The 17,063-nt window shown below is 45.0% G+C and overlaps 1 protein-coding gene across 2 annotated transcripts in view; it reads right to left on the reverse strand.

Moving 5' to 3' along the window:
• Nucleotides 1-1,204: 1,204 nt before the first annotated feature.
• Nucleotides 1,205-17,063, reverse strand: part of P2RY10 (P2Y receptor family member 10) — a 108,649-nt gene continuing 92,790 nt past the window's right edge. For both annotated transcript variants that reach the window (XM_007507480.3, XM_056808844.1), the window contains one exon: nt 1,205-5,328. In XM_007507480.3, the coding sequence (XP_007507542.2) occupies nt 4,293-5,282 (990 nt within the window). In that variant the 5' untranslated portion in view covers nt 5,283-5,328 and the 3' untranslated portion in view covers nt 1,205-4,292. The remainder of the gene's footprint in view (nt 5,329-17,063) is intronic.

The following is a 17,063-nucleotide window of genomic DNA, read 5'->3' on the forward strand; positions in this document are numbered from 1 at the left end:
TAGAAACTTGAACAAGCTCAATGAATGAGCCATATTCTGGCTCATATTGAGATCTATGTTTATTAAGAACAGTACTGTATAGGGAGCAGCTGGGTGACTTAGTGGATCAAGAGCCAGGCCTAGAGATGGGAGGTTCTGGGTTCCAATCTGGCCTCCGACACTTCCTAACTGTGTGTCCCTGGGCAAGTCACTTGACTCCCATTGTCTAGCCTTTACCACTCTTCTGACTTGGAACCAATACACAGTAGTGATTCTAAGATGGAAAGTGAGGGGTTAAAAAAGGATCAGTACTGTATAGTAGAAAGAGCACTGGACTTGGAACTAGGGCACCTAGAAGGAAGCCAGAGAAGCCAGAAGGGGAAGATGACTCAACATTTTCACTGGTTGTAGCCCATGCCTGGAATGTCCTCCTTCCTCATCTCTGGCTGCTGGCTTCCTTTAAGTCTCAGCAGAAATCTCAGTTTCTACATGAAGCCTTTTCTGATCCCTCTTCTTTTTGAAATGATCATCAATTTGTTATGTTTATATGGTAATTGTACAAAGTTGTTTTCATGTTTTCTCTCCCATTGGACTGTGAGATCCTTAAGAGCAAGGCCTGTCTTGTGCCTTTCTTTTAATCTTCAGTACTTAGGGGAGCCCCTTCATTTAGGGGAGATGCATGAATGATTATCCAGCAAAGGAGACTGAGAAGGAGTAGTCAGGCAGATGGGAGAGGGAGGAGGGGAGGAAGGGAGGGAGAGAGAGAAGTAGAGAAAAAGAGAGAGAGAAGGGAGAGAGGGGGTGGGGAGGGAGGGAGAAAGACAGAAGAGAGAAAGTGATAGGAGAGAGGGAGAGAGAGGGAGAGAGAGAGAGAGAGAGAGAGAGAGAGAGAGAGAGAGAGAGAGAGAGAGAGAGAGAGAGAGAGAGAGAGAGAGAGAGAGAGAGAGAGAGAGAGAACACTAAAACACTTGGGTACAAAGGAGCTCTACCCAACTCTTGCCTCTAGAGGCCACTGACGACCATTCTTTGGGGAACTACATCAGCTTGTAGCCATTTGATTTTCATGAACCACATCTCTCCTCTTAGCCCTTCCTTCAAAGGACTCTGTGGCTAAAGATGAGCACCTTGGAAATATCCAGAGCAATAATGGTAATAATAGTAATGAACTCTGTATTCACTCAGTGCTAATGGAATCAAATGGACTTGAATGAAAAATAATGGTGTTTAGGGAATCTTGTGGGATTCCCCTGAGCTAATTTAGTAGGCTCCTGAGGGGTTGTGCCCAACCATTTAGTCACAGAAGTCTTTTCAAAGGCAGGCTAGGCTCCTGGCCCAAAGCTGGCTTGACGCCCGATGTTTACAAGCACGACAATAGACCCTGGGCTTAATCAGCTCTTTAATGAAATATACAACCTGTTATATCCTGAAAATGCACACTTTCCAGGACGTGCAAAACCCAAATAGTTTGGCAATAACGCAATAACGCACGATGGTGCTGACTAGAATGCATCATTATACAGTATTCTTCCTGTTCTTCATCTTTGCTACAATTAAAGTGGGAGCATCACAACAGGGTGAGAGACTTCAGGAGGAGCTTCTTGGGGGAGATGCTGGCAGGCCTCTCTGAGGAGACATCTGGGGATTCTTTCGGAGAGATAATCCCGGCATGTCTGTCCCGCTGTCCTCGTTTTTTCCTGGGGATTTACACACAGAGGCAGCAGACACTTAGCTGGTATTCCTTTGGCTGCCTTGAAGCCGATAGTGTTCCTCCTTTGTTGAGCTGTCTCATGGCCATTCTAGCACAGCCATAATGTCATGGGAGGTAGCCTCTCTACAATGCATGCATCTGCTTTCTTCAGCACTGCATTAGCCATCCTTTGCTGTCTTACCAGCTCATTGTTTCACAATATCCAAAATAAAGTGACTCAAAACGTTGGCTCGAATGGTGGGCACACTCAAAGCCTGTAGCCACAAAATCTAAAGTGTTTCCATTTTTGTCAAAAATTCTCCATGTTGCCCTTTGCCAGGGGACTGAAATGCTTTCCTTTCATCAGCCATTTCAAAGGAGTTTCAAGACTAGCAATGAGATTTACACATGGAAGCGGCTTTAGAAGCCATCTTGTCCAATACCTCCATTTTACATATAAGGAAACTGAGGTCCAGATAGGCTGTGACTTACTGAAGGTCCCATGCTAGAACATAGAAATGAAAATGAAAACTAGTTTCCAAAATAGTCACCTTGTTCAAGCTACTTCTGGAGTTTCTCTATGAGAACCTCCTTCAGTCATTTTACTGTCCACACCAGAAAATCAGTCTGCCAGTGATGAAACAAACTTCCCTCCTTGTGGGGGCAGGTGGACTACAAATGACGAAAGCTGCATACTTTAATATTCATGTTTACCGTTTGGGCTCTGTCTTTTCTTCATAGCAAAGGAGAATGTTTCCAGGGGAGGGATGGCATATGAATGAAGAAACATTTATTAAGTGTCAACTTTGTACAGTGTAGAAGCTCCTAGTTGGCTCGGTGGATAGAGCACTGGGCCTGGAATCAGGAAGACCTACGTTCAAAGGTGGCCTCAGATACTTACTGGCTGTGTGACCTTAAACAAGTCACTTACCCCTGTTTACCTAGGAGGCAGCTAGGTAGCTCAGCAAATAAAGTATTGGGCTTGGAATCATGAAGACCTGAGTTCAAACATGACCTTAGACACTTACTGGCTATGGAACCTTGGCCAAGATACTTAACCTCTGTTTGCCTTAATCCACTGGAGAAGGAAATGGCAAAGCACGCCAGCATCTTTGCCATGAAAATCCTCATGGACAGCATTAACAGGTTTTGGTCTGAAAGAGTCAGACTAGTAACATGTACTGTATTTTGCATATCACTGTGATTTGAATGACAGAAAATATTATCAAAAACAAAAGGCATCAATAGCTTTGTATTTTTAAAAGTAAAATAATCTTTCGTGTTATTTACAGTCACATCATGTGCTCCCTTTGGTCAGAACCTCATTTGTCTATCCCTCTCTCCTGGGCCTCCTTGGCTGTTGCCACTAGTTCCTTTGTATGGGCCTTTCACTGGAGGGTATTACAAATACGCAGCCTGCCTACACTGAAATCCTCTTCAGCAGTCCTGAAATTGTAGTTATCAACTTTGGGAAAAAATGAAGCTGGAAATATGTCCTCCCAGCAATTGCCCTTTCTCCCTTTTAACATAGGATGTGATAAGGATCCGTTTTCATTATATTATAGCATGAGTCATTGCCACTGGATTTAACCACTCCACAGCTTTCCTGCGCCAAACCTATCCATGTCCGAGTTAAGTGGCAGAGTGTCTATCAAAGTGCCAGCATTCCAGGTGCGCAGCAGGGGTACAAGGAAGTCCCCTGGAAATTCGTAAAGTTGTAAGGACATGGGTGGGTGCGATAGGGAGAGTGAAGTCTAAGACTTATCTGCTTTCCTGAAAATTCTTTCTTTTTCTGTTGTCATTTTTCCCATGCCAGCTTAATGGGTTCAACCCTTGGCCATACCTAAAGTGAGGCATCCTTTTTGACGGAGTGTATTATTTGAACCTTTAGGACCAAGATCTTTGAACACTGCCCAATGAGAGTAACAGAAAAGCCTACGTGTGACTTGGCTAAGAGACAAAGTACCAGTCCTACCCCATAAGGACCGATGCAATGGCCACACCTCTCTAGCCATACTTACTTATGTTGACCCAGATTTGGTCTGTATCTTCATGAGCAGAGTAAGGTGAAAATCTGGGCCCTCATCTACTGAACTATTGAGTGCTGGCGACCGGACAAGGTAAGCTCCATCCCCTTTTTTTTTCAAGAAAAGGAACCAGGGGAAGCCAGTTCTATTGTTTTTCACCCTTTGCTCATGCAATCCTCACATCAAAGTCTGGCTTTTTTATGCATATTATATAAAAAGAAGGAAAAGAGCACTGGCCTCCATAGTAGTCCAAGAACTGTTTTTTGGGTTCTTTTGGGGTTTTTCCTTATAGAAAAAGAATATCCACATTCCTAAAGAAATAATCAAGCTGGATGAACCTATCACAATTTACTGAGAACATTTGCTCTTACATCTGAAACATCTGTCCAGTTTGAATTTTGCTCTCTTAAATAACGGAGTCCTCAATTTCAGAACAACAAAAATAGTTCAGACAAACAAACGCCACTTCTTACTCCATCCGTGACCACTGCCCTCCACTCTGAGTGTCTTGTAACTCTACCATAGCTTGGCTGTTTCTTGGGGTTTAGGGACAAGTCAAAAAATAGGAGAGAAAAGCAAGTCTTTGGGGCTGGGCTTCCTTAGCTCATCATTGAAGAGCCACTCTCCCTGCTCATGAGCCGTGATCGAATCACTGAGCTGCCATGGCGGGAGAGTTGGTCTCGGAACTCAGAAGTCGTGAAGTAATAAAGGATAGGATCTAAGCAGCAACACAGACTTGCGAGGCACAAGGAGAAAGGGTGGAAATAAAGTGTGCTTTGAATGATGGGGCAGCTAGTGATAACTTTTTCCTTCACCAAAGTATAAAAAAGGAAGTTTATATGATAGGGCGTGAAGCAGATAAAGAAGACCCCAGCACACAAGAAGACCATCCGAAGAGCCTTCTGCTTCTCGGCAACGCCTTCATAAGTCACATGTGGGTGCTGCAAAGATATCACTGTTTTCCAGGTGCACCAGGCAATGATGACGACAGGAATCACAAAGCCAGCCAGCTCAGCCATCATGATCATTGCCACTGTGGGGGCCACATTCATCTGCTTGTATCCCAGGTCAGCAAAGCAAGCACTTTGGTTCCTGTTGGCCAGGCCAGCATTTCTCAGGATGGGAAAGAGCAAGCAGACGGTTCCTACGACAACCCAGATAGTGGCGCTGATGGCCACATCGTACCTGCGCTTCCAATTGCGGGCCTTGAAGGGCTTGAGGAGGAAATAGCACCTCTGAAGACTAATGCATGTCAGGAAACAGATGCTCGCATACATGTTGAGGTACTTCAGGTAGAAGCAGAGAAGGCACACGGACTTTGGGAAGGGCCACTGGTGGTTGATGTAGTAATAGATCCGCAGCGGCAGCGACAGAACGTGGGCAAGGTCAGCCACAGACATATTGATCATGAAGATGATGGCCTTATTCTTCTTGCTGATAAAGCGGTACAAGACCCAGAGGGCTACACTGTTGGCCAGAAGGCCTGGGATGAAGACCACAATATATGTGGCTGCGTAGAGAGAGTACTGAAAGGGCACACTTGTGTTACTGCAATTGCCGATTGTATTGCTTGTGCCATTGCTGCCCATTTTGCCTGATGATGTGTGTTTATTAAGGAGAGACTGGGTATGATTCCTGCAGAGACCAAAGAAATAGAAGTGAGGTCATTCATTCAATATCCATTCAAGAAAAACTGCCTAGGTGTCTACTGCATGCACAGTCCTGCTCTGGGCACTGGAGGAGACAGGCAAGGCCCTTGTCTTCATGGAGCCTACAGGCCAGGAAGGAGATATGACATACACAGACAACTATAGTCTATATAACATGATCAGTACCAAACCAAATACTATGTGAGCTCCAAGTGAGTGAGAAGAGCCCAACTGACTAAGGAACCAAAGGGGAGGCTTTGTACTGCTGAAAGGATGGATAGGAATTCAACTAGCAAAAAATGGCAGTAAGTAATGGGGCAATCAAGCACATGGAAGTGGAAAAGTACAAAACTCAAGACTTTCACCAAGAAGCTGAGCTTAACTCTACTCTTGAAACTTAGAATCGAATCATGTTGCAGATGAGAAAACTAAAGCCTTAGAGAGATGATGGGGCTAATCCAAGGTTAGACCGTTAGTTGGTAGAATAGCTCTCGGTCCAGTACTTTCTCTTTGAGGCAGCTGTGTCACTCTATCCTCTCTCAAATTTCAGTAGGTCAGGTAAGTGATCTCTACAGAATTCCTTGCATCATCCCACCCTCACTCCTGTTCTCCGGAGGTACCAGGTATAATAATTTGCTGAGACATAGAAACTCTGATGTGTCCTATCAACATGGAAATCTAGAGATCCCCAGTTTACTTAGTTTAAAGGTATAAACCCCAGGTTTTGACCTTGTCACAAGAGAGGTTTCCCCCTGAGGGAAGGTCCCACTTCACCAGATAATAGACATCCACTTCAGGTGGGAGGCAGATCCCATCAGGTAGCTCTTTTGTCTCCAGAAGGCTCTCCCAGTATATCACACCCTCCTCAGTAAGCTTTGGCACAGTAGGTAGCATGTCAGTCTCACAAGCTGACGGTCCTGAGTTCGATCCTCCTTAAGGAGGGTGTGATATGCTGGGAGATCCTTCTGGAGACAAAAGAGCTACCTGATGGGATCTGCCTCCCACCTGAAGTGGATGTCTATTATCTGGTGAAGTGGGACCTTCCCTCAGGGGGAAACCTCTCTTGTGACAAGGTTAAAACCTGGGGTTTATACCTTTAAACTAAGTAAACTGGGGATCTCTAGATTTCCATGTTGACAGTCCATAAAACTCTCCTCCAGTGCCTCATTATGACATGGTGATGACCCTGGGTTCTTGGAGAACATGACAATGGAGCTCCAATAGATTCTATAACACTGTAGAGGCTGTGATCAAGGTATCACAAATAGGTAGTACCTGCTTTCTGATGATCAGCTTAGCCAAGTAAAGAGAGGCCCATCATTAGCAGGTTGGCCTCTGGAGATGGATTATTTAGCCATGAACCAAAGGAAAATACAAAATGGCTTTCAGTCCTGGGTGCCCCCTTCCTGCTTCCATAGTGATAATGATCAAGTAGTGGAAACGGGGATATCGGGGACTAGAATCACACAGGTTTTGAACCACATTTAAATATTATTTCATTGCTGGTCCTCTAAATGTGAGACCTGAGTCACAGTAATATTTCTGTTTTCACTCTCAGTGGAACCAGAAATTGTGAGGAAAATGCAGCTAAATAGAAGGGTGGCCCACAGGCTCACCTCACAGAGGAGAATGAAGGAGCTTTTAGAGTTGACTCCCATGTGTACAAGCAAGAAATCCACCTCAAATATAATTAGATGTAGTGTGCATACTAGTATCTATTGGAAACGATGGAGAAATGAAGACATTTTTGGAGGATGCATATGAAAGCAACACACTTTAAGCCTTGATGACTTGAACATGAATCTCAGAATAAAGGAGGACATTGACAAATATGTTGACAAATAAAATTTAAGATTAGGAAATTTAAAAAGCCAAAGTTATGGCCATTTGTATACTATCTTGATTCCATGAATACTTCTTTTTTTGAAGACAGAGACTAAACAAGAACAAGTAAATGCCAAACAAAATCAAAAAAAGAATGAAATTAACTATATCTTTTCAAAACAGGAAGTAATTGGTTTCTGACATAGGAATTATTTCTGAATCTGTGTGTAACTGAACTATTGACTGATTAGAGCAAAGGTCTACATTAACAGTAAGCTAAAAGAAAGGGAAATGATGAGAAGATAACATCATACAAAATTATAATACCTCTAACCCCCTTAAAGAAACCTGTGACTAAAAAATGGGAAATGGACGAGTAATGACATCAGCTTGGGTTGTCAGCATTTCTTAGGAAAGGTTTAGCTAATAGAAAACAATTCCCACAATAAAGAGGCCAGAAGAGCCTAGAAAGCACTTCATCCCACAAACACTTGATCTCCTTGATAAACACAAGGTTTCCAAGGACAACACTCACATAGTCTGTGGACTCATTGGTAAAAACCTTACAGAGGAAGTTGGTAAAACATTATGACTTCTCAAAACAGTGTGAAGCAGTGGAGGGGGAAATGGGCCTACAGAAAGCATACTATAAGACTCCACTAAGTCAGATCATCCCAGTATATTTGTAGATGAAAATGGCAGTATAACAAATAGCTGGAAATTTAAGTGCCTTGCCAGCACTGAGTCAGTCCTCATCCACTTATTAACTTAGTAACCATATTACTTTATGAGAAAATGGGAATAGCATTTACAAAGATAAAAATGGAAAGAGTAGCTACACCTGCACAATTCCACTCAGAAGAAATCTGTGGTGAAGATGACATATTTTCACAAGGCACTCAGGATCAATTTTAAAAGGCCTTAGAGACAGAAGGTTCACAAGAAAATGGAAAATATCATGCAGTTACTATGATCACCAAAAGGCAACTGAGGAAACATTAGAAACTACCAACCCACATACATTCTCATCTATATAAAAATCTTATGAGGAATGGTCTATGCACACCCCAATGGTTTCTTTGATAGGAAAATGGGAAGGGAATGGGCAGGAAGCAATATTCCACAGCAAAGCATATCATCATAATCATGCATCTGACTAAATGGTAGAGAGAATACAAATCCCTGCTATTGCTTATCAATTATGAGAAGAAAAACAAGCATTTCATCCAGCAGAATAAAACAATCTTAAAGGTATCTCCCAAGCATATGTTAACATCGGATAAAATCCGTTGATTGCTTCAACCACAGAGGTAATGATTAAATGATATTTTGATTATACCAAATGAGGTATAAAATAGGAAGACCATTCCTCACTCACTGATGTGAAATACTTTGGCATGTGACATTGAAGCAGCCAATTTTTCTGTCTTCTGTTGAATAAATATCAAAGTTCTTTTGTGCTAGAAAACCACAGGACTTAAGTTGGAAATGGTCTTCATGAACATCTAATCCTATCTTTCATTTTATAGATAAGGAACTAGAGACTCATATAAAATGGCTTGCCTGAGGTGACCCCAAATCATGTGTCCTTTTGTACCATCATGTACCTGTTCAAGTGGAACCCAAATCCAGGACCTATTTTGCTATGTGCTCCCATCCTCCACACTTTGATAGGCAAGAGGCCTTTCTACTTTCATTGCTGCTTCTCTAAATCTCTCCCCTAGCCGTATGGGGAGAGAAAGGATTCCCAAACCATGCCAAATGGTAAAACCCTAGGGAAATATGGGTAGGTCAGAAAGATAGATTCTGAGAAGGTAACTTGGGCTGGTTGGTCATCTTGAGTCATTTCTGGGACTGAGGACATAATACTCAGAGCTCTTCTAAAGTGGGCTGGGATCATCTTTTAGGGAAGCAGCTCTCCCCACTCCTCCCGCCAGACACACCACGAAGGGATTCAAATGAACAATGGATCACTACTGCTCGGGGACAGTTGTATTCATCACCTCAATACTTGGCACACTGTCTGGCTCACAGCAGATGCTACATAGCTGTTCATTCATTCATTGCTTGGCTTGGATTAGGCACCTTCTGAAGGGAGGGAACTATTTGTCTGAGGATGGTAGGTCTTGCCACTCCATGCTGGAGTGTCCTCAGCCTTCCTCTCTAGCTAAGAGCTATCAGCCTGGAAAAGGACAGAGAAACAGAAACATAATCCAGGCAGAATCATGCGGGGCCAGACATTTCCTGCAGGGAGAAATCATTGTGTCTAAGGTCTCCAAGTAGCTATGTCTTGGGGAAGTGCTAGGGATCTGCTCCCAAAGGCATCTCAGCTCCTTGTTTTGGTTGGTCAGGGGCCTGGCCAGGGGTCAGAAGCGGGCAATGTCTGGTCAGCAGCCAAATGGCTTCCTAGTCATCTACGATGCTCAAAGCTACCACTTGGTCCTATAGAGGCAAAATCTCAGAATCTCATGCACTGTCACGAGAGCTGTCCAATCTTAGGAGGTGTGCTAAGGGAAAGGGACTCAGCATAAGCCTTGCCAACTCCATGAAGTCTTCTCAGGCCTTTCTAGTCCACAGAACTTTTCACTCATTAAGAACTTTGGGCAAGCACCTTGAGGTAAGTCACATCAATGGTGTCTACCTCAAATGTGGGTGGCCTATTGACTTAAAAAACCACATATCACCATTGCCCAAGTGCTATCCCATTTTCATGTATTTTGTTAAGTATTTCCCAATTAGATTTTATTCTGGTTCTGGAGTGTATATTGTCATCGTATATGACTCAAAGACCTTGAAGGAACCCCCAGAGGTTGCCCCCTTTAATTTACATATGAAGATAACAAGACACAGAGAGGGAAAGCGATTTCCCTTTCAACCAGTCTAGGTATTTTTATTAAGTACCTGTGCCCCTGTAGTCACACAAATTAGTGAACATCTCTGGACTCCGCTATGTACAAGGCCTACACTTTGCATGCAGTAGATGTATTTGGTGAATGAATGAAAGTAGTCAAGCTGAGCTCTGCACCCAGGCTTTCTGCCTCCATTTCTGGGGCTATGCCCAGTACCAAGTAAGCCCCTTCTTTGGACTTTGGCCTCCCAAACTGTAAAATAGGGATCAGAATTTCTACCCATTGGGAATGTGGGGTTGTTTCGAGGATCTAATGAAAGAACATCAGGTATTTTATAAATCACTAAGATCTACCAAAATGGCATCTCTGATTGTGATGTAATGGAGAGAGGACCCATCTTGGAGTCAGGGAAGCCTGGGCTCAGGTCTGCTCCATAGCATTCTGGCTGGGTGGTCTTGGGCAAATTGGCTTAGCCTCCCAGGATCCCAGGAAGCTCCCTAAAGCTAGAAGTTCAAGCCAAGCTACATCAGGGGAGGGAGTTCCCTCCCTATACTGATGAAACCCAGGTGGATCACAAAAAATGAATCTGAAAGTAATCTCTGGTATTGTAACAGATTTCTCTCCCTGACTAGATTATGGCTTCCTTGAGGAGGTGGACCTTGCCTTAAGGGGGCTCCCACGGCATCTAAAGAGGCTAGCTAGATATTGAGTATTCAACAGATACTTGTTGTGGTTAACCAGCTTACATGAAATCTAAACTCCTGACCTTAGCATCATCAGTGCTGTGTTCTAACCCACTGAGCTAAACAGAAGGAACAGTCAGCATATAGAAACAACTGGGGCCAAGACAAATGATAACCCATGCAAATGGCGGCCCTCCAAGTTTTGCATTTCAGCCCCCAATCCTGTGGTTAGATGCTACTGAGCCAGAGATTGAAAACAGAACTTTGAGTGGGTGTCTCCAATTACAGCTTTCAATTCAATTTAATAAATATTTATTAAGCCCCTACTGTGTGCCATGGCACCATGCTTGGTGTTGGAAGAACAAAGACTAGAGGGAAAAAACTCTCCCTGACTTAAAGGAGGCTATGTTTTGACAGTGAAGAAAGAAGCAAAGATGGATAAAGCATAAGGGCTTTTGGGGTCCAAAGCTCTGGGTGTGAGTCTTGCCACAACCACTTATTAGCTGTCTGACTTTGATCAAGTCCCCTTCTGTGTCTGGGCCTCAGAGTTTGCCAACAAAAAATGAAGTGTTTGACGTATATGATTGCTAAGGTCCCTTCCAGCTCTGATCTGCTCTGACTGGCCAAGATGACTTCTCTGGAACCTAGAGTAGCCCGCATACCCGGAGTCTGGCTCGGGGTCAGCACCATGGACAGTAATACAGTTCCTGTCCTTCCTCTGCCAGGAAAGGGATTGAAGCAATCATAACAACTCACACTTACTTCTCTAGTATTTTTAAGTTTGTGAGCAACATCCCTGTGGAGACAATATAAGCATTCTCATTAGGGCCACCATTTTACAAATATGGTTAACTGAGGCTCAAAGAGATTAAAAAACTTGCCAGTCCCACATGTGCTGGTAAACATTTAGCAAACAGCTCTAGGGGATGATGGGGGTGGGGGAATACATGTGGGCCCCACTTCAAAGCTTCATCTATATTATTAACATTATTTTCATCATGAAACTTCAAACCAAGCCCTCATTCATAGCATTTGCCTACTTCTGAGGTGTAAGTGTTCCTGCTGAAAATTTAACAATCAGCTCCTGCTAGCCTTGGAGCCCTCTTTGGGGCCCTGCATGACTTCATACGCTGCTTTCAGCCTCAGAAAGTGCCTATGAGCAGGATGCTGAGTACCTCTGCAATGGTCTGACCGCCTCAGGGCAGCTGCTTGCACCTGAGCCCAGCTCAGCCAGGGAAGGAGTCACCCACACTTAATCAGCAGCCAGCCCTCAACTGGCAACTGCCTCTTTTCAAAGCCTGGGCCCCAGGAGGTGTTTTTGGTTACAGATAACGTTTGATGGTCTGATTAACCAGGAAGCAATTTGCACCTGCTCAGAGAAAACTGCTCCCCAAGCCACATACAGACCAACTTTTTATTGATTTACATTAACATCCCAGAAATGTCCAGTCCCCTCTGGATATCTGCAAAATCCTCATCTAACCACAAGTGCCTGAGCCAACTTCTATGCGGATGGTTATTCCACTTATCTAAATCTTGCCTGCTTTCGGGGCCAGCTTCTCCAGCCTCCTCCCTCCACCCCAAGCAGCACCAACATCCTAACTTTGCTCTCCTCCTCTCTGATTCTGCCCTCTCTCTCACTCCTTACTTTCTGTCACTTGCACAAACCCTGGCCACCACCACCAAGGACCAGTCCCTGGACTATAGTAAGAATCAGCCTCCTAAGTGGTCCTCCTGTCTCCAGAGGTTCCTTTCTCTAACTTCTAACACATTTCCCAGTGCCATCTTCCTTGAGTACTTCTCTGTTCATGTCATTGGTCTGTTGAAAAACCTTCAGTGCTCTCTATTTTTCCCTAAATAAATCTGGGGAGACACTCAAGACCCTCCACAAACTGACTTGTTCCTCTTTTCAGCCTTATCTTGTACTGTTTCCCTTAATGTATACTGTGATCCCCTTGAACTATCTATTCTCAACCTGTTCTTTTCTACCCTGTTTCCTGGAGAAGCATTAAATTGGCTAGGTAGATGGGACTACTGTGAGCCTTCAGGAGGCAGCAGGATCTACAGTCAGAGGACACTGCTTTAACATTACACCTCTGCCTATTGAACCCGAACCCTGCTAGGCCTCAGTTTCTTCCTCTACAAAATTAGAGGCTTGGACTAGATAACCTCTAAGGTCCTTTCCAGCTCTGGATTTCTGATCCCAAAAAGGTTACTACAAGAGTCACAATAGCTTTGGTCCCTCCAGCCCTCCCATTGCCGTCTACTGAAGCCTCTCCCTTCCTTTGAGGTCTAGCTCAGGGGTCTCCTCCTTTAATAAGGTCTCCCCTGCCCCCACCAGGTAAAAGTGACCATTCCCTTCTCATATTTCTTCGAGCACTTTATTTCTCCTTAATACTGATTGTGGAGATTGAAGGATATCTTTTCTTTCTCCTACTCTACCTCGCCCGGCCCCCAGATTAAGAGTAGCCTTTGTGTTTCTATCTCCTGCATATCCCCAGCCATGACACCAGAGTCTCACTTCCATCGGGGCTTATGTTCACGTTTGTTGAAAGAATTGGGTTGCTCCCATACTCCTGTCAGAGTCCTTCCATTTTTCTTTCTATTCTCCTTTTGTCTGCTTAGTGCATGGCCGATTCCTTTAACATATGGGGGAGTCCTGCCTCCCCAAGCAGGCCATCTCATGCCCCCTCCCCACCTTAGCAGCTAGCCTAAGGACAAATACAGGAGGGCCCCCCTCAGATGAGTCTTCCTTCTCTTGATGACTCTTATCTTTCCCTTTCCCCCTCACTGTGTTCTCCCCCTTTGCTGAACTGAGCCAGACTTAGCTTCAGGGCCAAGGGGCTCAACATACCATTGTTCTCTGGTGGTTTCCTCTGTGTGTCTCTTTTCCCACCAGCCTGTGAACTCTTAGAGTGAATAATGCCCAGGTCTTTGCCTTCTTCTATAGCCCTGGCAACCAGTGCCAAGAATAAGACAGCATTTAGGAAACACTTCCTCTTCCCTTCTTTTTCTCTGAACAACCCCACCACCCGCCATTTCTGTAGGGGGTAGCCACTTCTCCCTTCTGCCTTCCATCTCTATATTATCCTCATGGGGCAATTGTATTTTGTAAAGCTTAAAGCCCTAGGAAAGTGTGTTATTACATCATCACTATTATTAATAATCATTCATTGTAGCCAATGATTAAGTAAAAGAAACGCAAATGAGTACGTAGGTCAATAGAGAGAGAGAGGCTGAATCCTGGTCTCATTACTTACTAGCTCAACGTCAAAAATAAGTCAAGTAACTAGGCCTCTTCTGAGCTTCTATTTCCTAATTTCTCAAGTGAGAGGGTCAGCCCAGTTGCCTTTCAAGTGGCTTCTCATGGTCCATGATCTGTGTGAGCTTGAGGATTCAATCATGGGCTCTTGTATGCTCTTAAATCAACTAGAGCTTATCTGAAGAAGTTGAGACTAGGCAAATTCTGGAATGGAAGTTAATGAAAAGATGAGAGTTCCATCTATAATGGAAATATGTGTGTTGCTGGATATGGAAGGCTAATGGGAAGGGCATGGGCTTGGGAATTAGACTGAGTTTGGATTCTAATTCTCACGTACTTCTTCACTGTGGAGACCCAGACTAGAAATTTCTTACTCTGCCAAATGGGAATAAGAACCCCGACACTACCAACTCACTGGGCTGGTGTGAGGAAAGAGAGGCCATGTTGAAGTGAAACAGAAGTGGAGGCATTACTGCAGACTGGGGCCCTAAGACCACCCATTTGAGTCTCTGGTAGCTTTGGCCTTCTGGAGATGATCCAGACACAATGGGCTACTATGGATACTATGCGTATGTGTGCACTGATGCATACATTTACTCGAAGCATCCCTATTAGAAAGAACTTCTCAGGCACAGAAGAGAGTTTCTACATCCAAGAGTCTGCTGGGGCTTTGAAGATCTTCTGAAGCAAACCCAAGTTCTTTAGGAGTAGAGAGGCCTGGGGTGACCATCTTTTCCAAATATCAACTTTACAAACTTTAGGAGGGCAAAATGATGGAGTAGGTGGGCATCAACTCAACCCTAAGTCTAAGTTCTAAGTAAAGGCTTTCATTCTTGATTATGATGAAATCTTGGCAATGTTCTCACCAAAAAGCCACAGACTCCAGATCTGATTCTATGGCTTACTACCGGTATGACCAGAAGTGAGCCACTCGGCTTCATCTCAGTCTCAGTTTCCTCATCCATCCTACAAAAGTAGTGATTCTTACACTATCTACCTGCCAGGGTTACTGAGGGAAGAGCTCTTTGTAAATAATAAGTCATTAGAGCAGGGGTCCCCAAACTACAGCCCATGGGCCACATGCAGCCCCCTGAGGCCATGTATCAGGCCCCCACAGCACTTCGGGACACCTCTTTCATTGGTGGGCAGTGAGAGGAGCACTGTATTTGGTGGTGGCCACAAAGTGTGGTGTTACTCACGTACAGGACTACTTCCAGTGACATAATCCTTTGTGTGGTGCTTTGTTCTATGAGAATGAGGCACTGTGAAAAGGATTATGTGGCTGCACAATGGAAGACGTCAGCATGGTGAGCAGTGATCTGGGGGAGGGGATTTCATACTGTGTATACAGCTGCCCGGTTAGGGTTAGGTCCAGCCCTCCAACAGTCCAAAGGACAGTGAACTGGCTCCCTGTGTAAAAAGTTTGAGGACCCCTGCATTAGAGAAATGAACACAGACCGAGAGTGGAAAAGGGCCTCTCTCCTACCCCTCTCATTTACAGAGGAAGAAACTAAGGCCCAAGATAGCTAAATGACTCAGCCGATGTCTCTGAGGGAGGATCCGAACCTAGATCCTCGGGCCTCAGAGCCCTTTTCGCTGTACCTGATTGACACACGCCGATAAATAATGGACCTCTTCTAGGCTTAAAAATAAGATTGATTTCACCTCCAGATTCCTACAAGTCTGTGGTTAAGGGCCCATTGCTTGCTGGCACAGCCCCTGAGGCTTGGAGTTTTCCCCAGCAGCTCCAACTGCAAGCCACCAGGGGTCAGAGCTGGGCCAAGCCTGGCAGTGCCTGGAGAGAGTTGTTTGTGAGCTCTGCAGGATTCAGAGATCATGGAGTCCAGCCCCTCATTTTCCAGAGGAGACTCCTGAGGCCCAAGAAGGGACTGTGATCTCCTCAAGGCCACCGGACTTAGCAAGGGACTGTTAAAAGGGGAACTCCCTTCTTCTTACCCTTAGTCCAAAGCTCTGCTCTGGGCTCCTTAGTTGCCTCCCAAGTGGGAGGACGCTCCAGAGGGCTTAGCACCCACTCCCAGGCATTCTGGGGTGGAGATATTGGGTCCAAGACATGTGCTTTCCCTGGCAATTCAGTTCATGCTGGTATTCATGGGAGCTGGTCCCTGCGTGGCACCATAATGGGCTGCCCTGCTGATGCTCCAAGTGCCACAGCTAGAACCTCCTTCCTTTGGATTAAGCGGTGCCCTCGCCCAGGCAGCCTCTTCTCAAAGGCCAACACTCCTGACCCAGTTAAATGGTTGACCAGTCAGTGAGGCTGAATATTTGGGCTTCCTTTGGTAGGCTTTCTTTTGTGATGGGAAAGAGGCAGATGGCCCAGAAAGCTGGCTCTCTCTACGCTCTCCTCTTCACCAGCCCTGGAAGTGGCAGCATTTCCCAACATTCCCAGTCTGTAGGAGAGAATCTCACCCCTTTCTCTCCTTCATCCCCACTTTCTAGGAGGAGGAAAAGGAGGAGAGGGCCTTTTAGGGGAGGGCTGTGACACACCGTTAGTAATTGGATAGAGCCAAGAGCCCAATTTTCCCTTCATTTTTGACCAATGAAGTCCTGCCAATGGACTCTGGTGTCCAGCTGCTTGTGCACAACCCTAGCAGGAGTCCTGACTTGTTCCTGTGGTCCGGAAATGAGCCCTGTGCCTGGGGAGAGGCAGCCTGAATTGGGTCATTCAAGGAACCCTAGGTGTGGCACCCAAAGGGCTGGGCTGGGAGCCCTTCTCTTCCACTTCCTACCTGAGTAACCAGGGCTGCCTGTTCCTTTCTCTCTTTAGGACTCTGAGGATCCTTAGCTCTAAACCGATGACAAATTTGGGCAAATCCTAGAAGGCCAGACTATTTTGGGAGGGGGGCGATATATATAACAAATTAAAAGGAAAAGTGTTTAGTTTTACAACTGATTAAAAAAAACCCTGTGCCTTCTGTCATGGTACCAGGTCTAAAACAGAAGAGTAGAAAGGGCTAAGCAATGGGGGTTAAGTGATTTGCCCAGAATCACACAGCTAGGGAGTGTCTGAAGTCAGATTTGAACCCAGGACCTCCCGACTCCAGGCCTGGCACTCTACCCACTGTGTTACCTAGCTGCCCCTTTA

Source organism: Monodelphis domestica, chromosome X, assembly GCF_027887165.1.
Source record: "Monodelphis domestica isolate mMonDom1 chromosome X, mMonDom1.pri, whole genome shotgun sequence".
NCBI lineage: Eukaryota > Metazoa > Chordata > Mammalia > Didelphimorphia > Didelphidae > Monodelphis > Monodelphis domestica.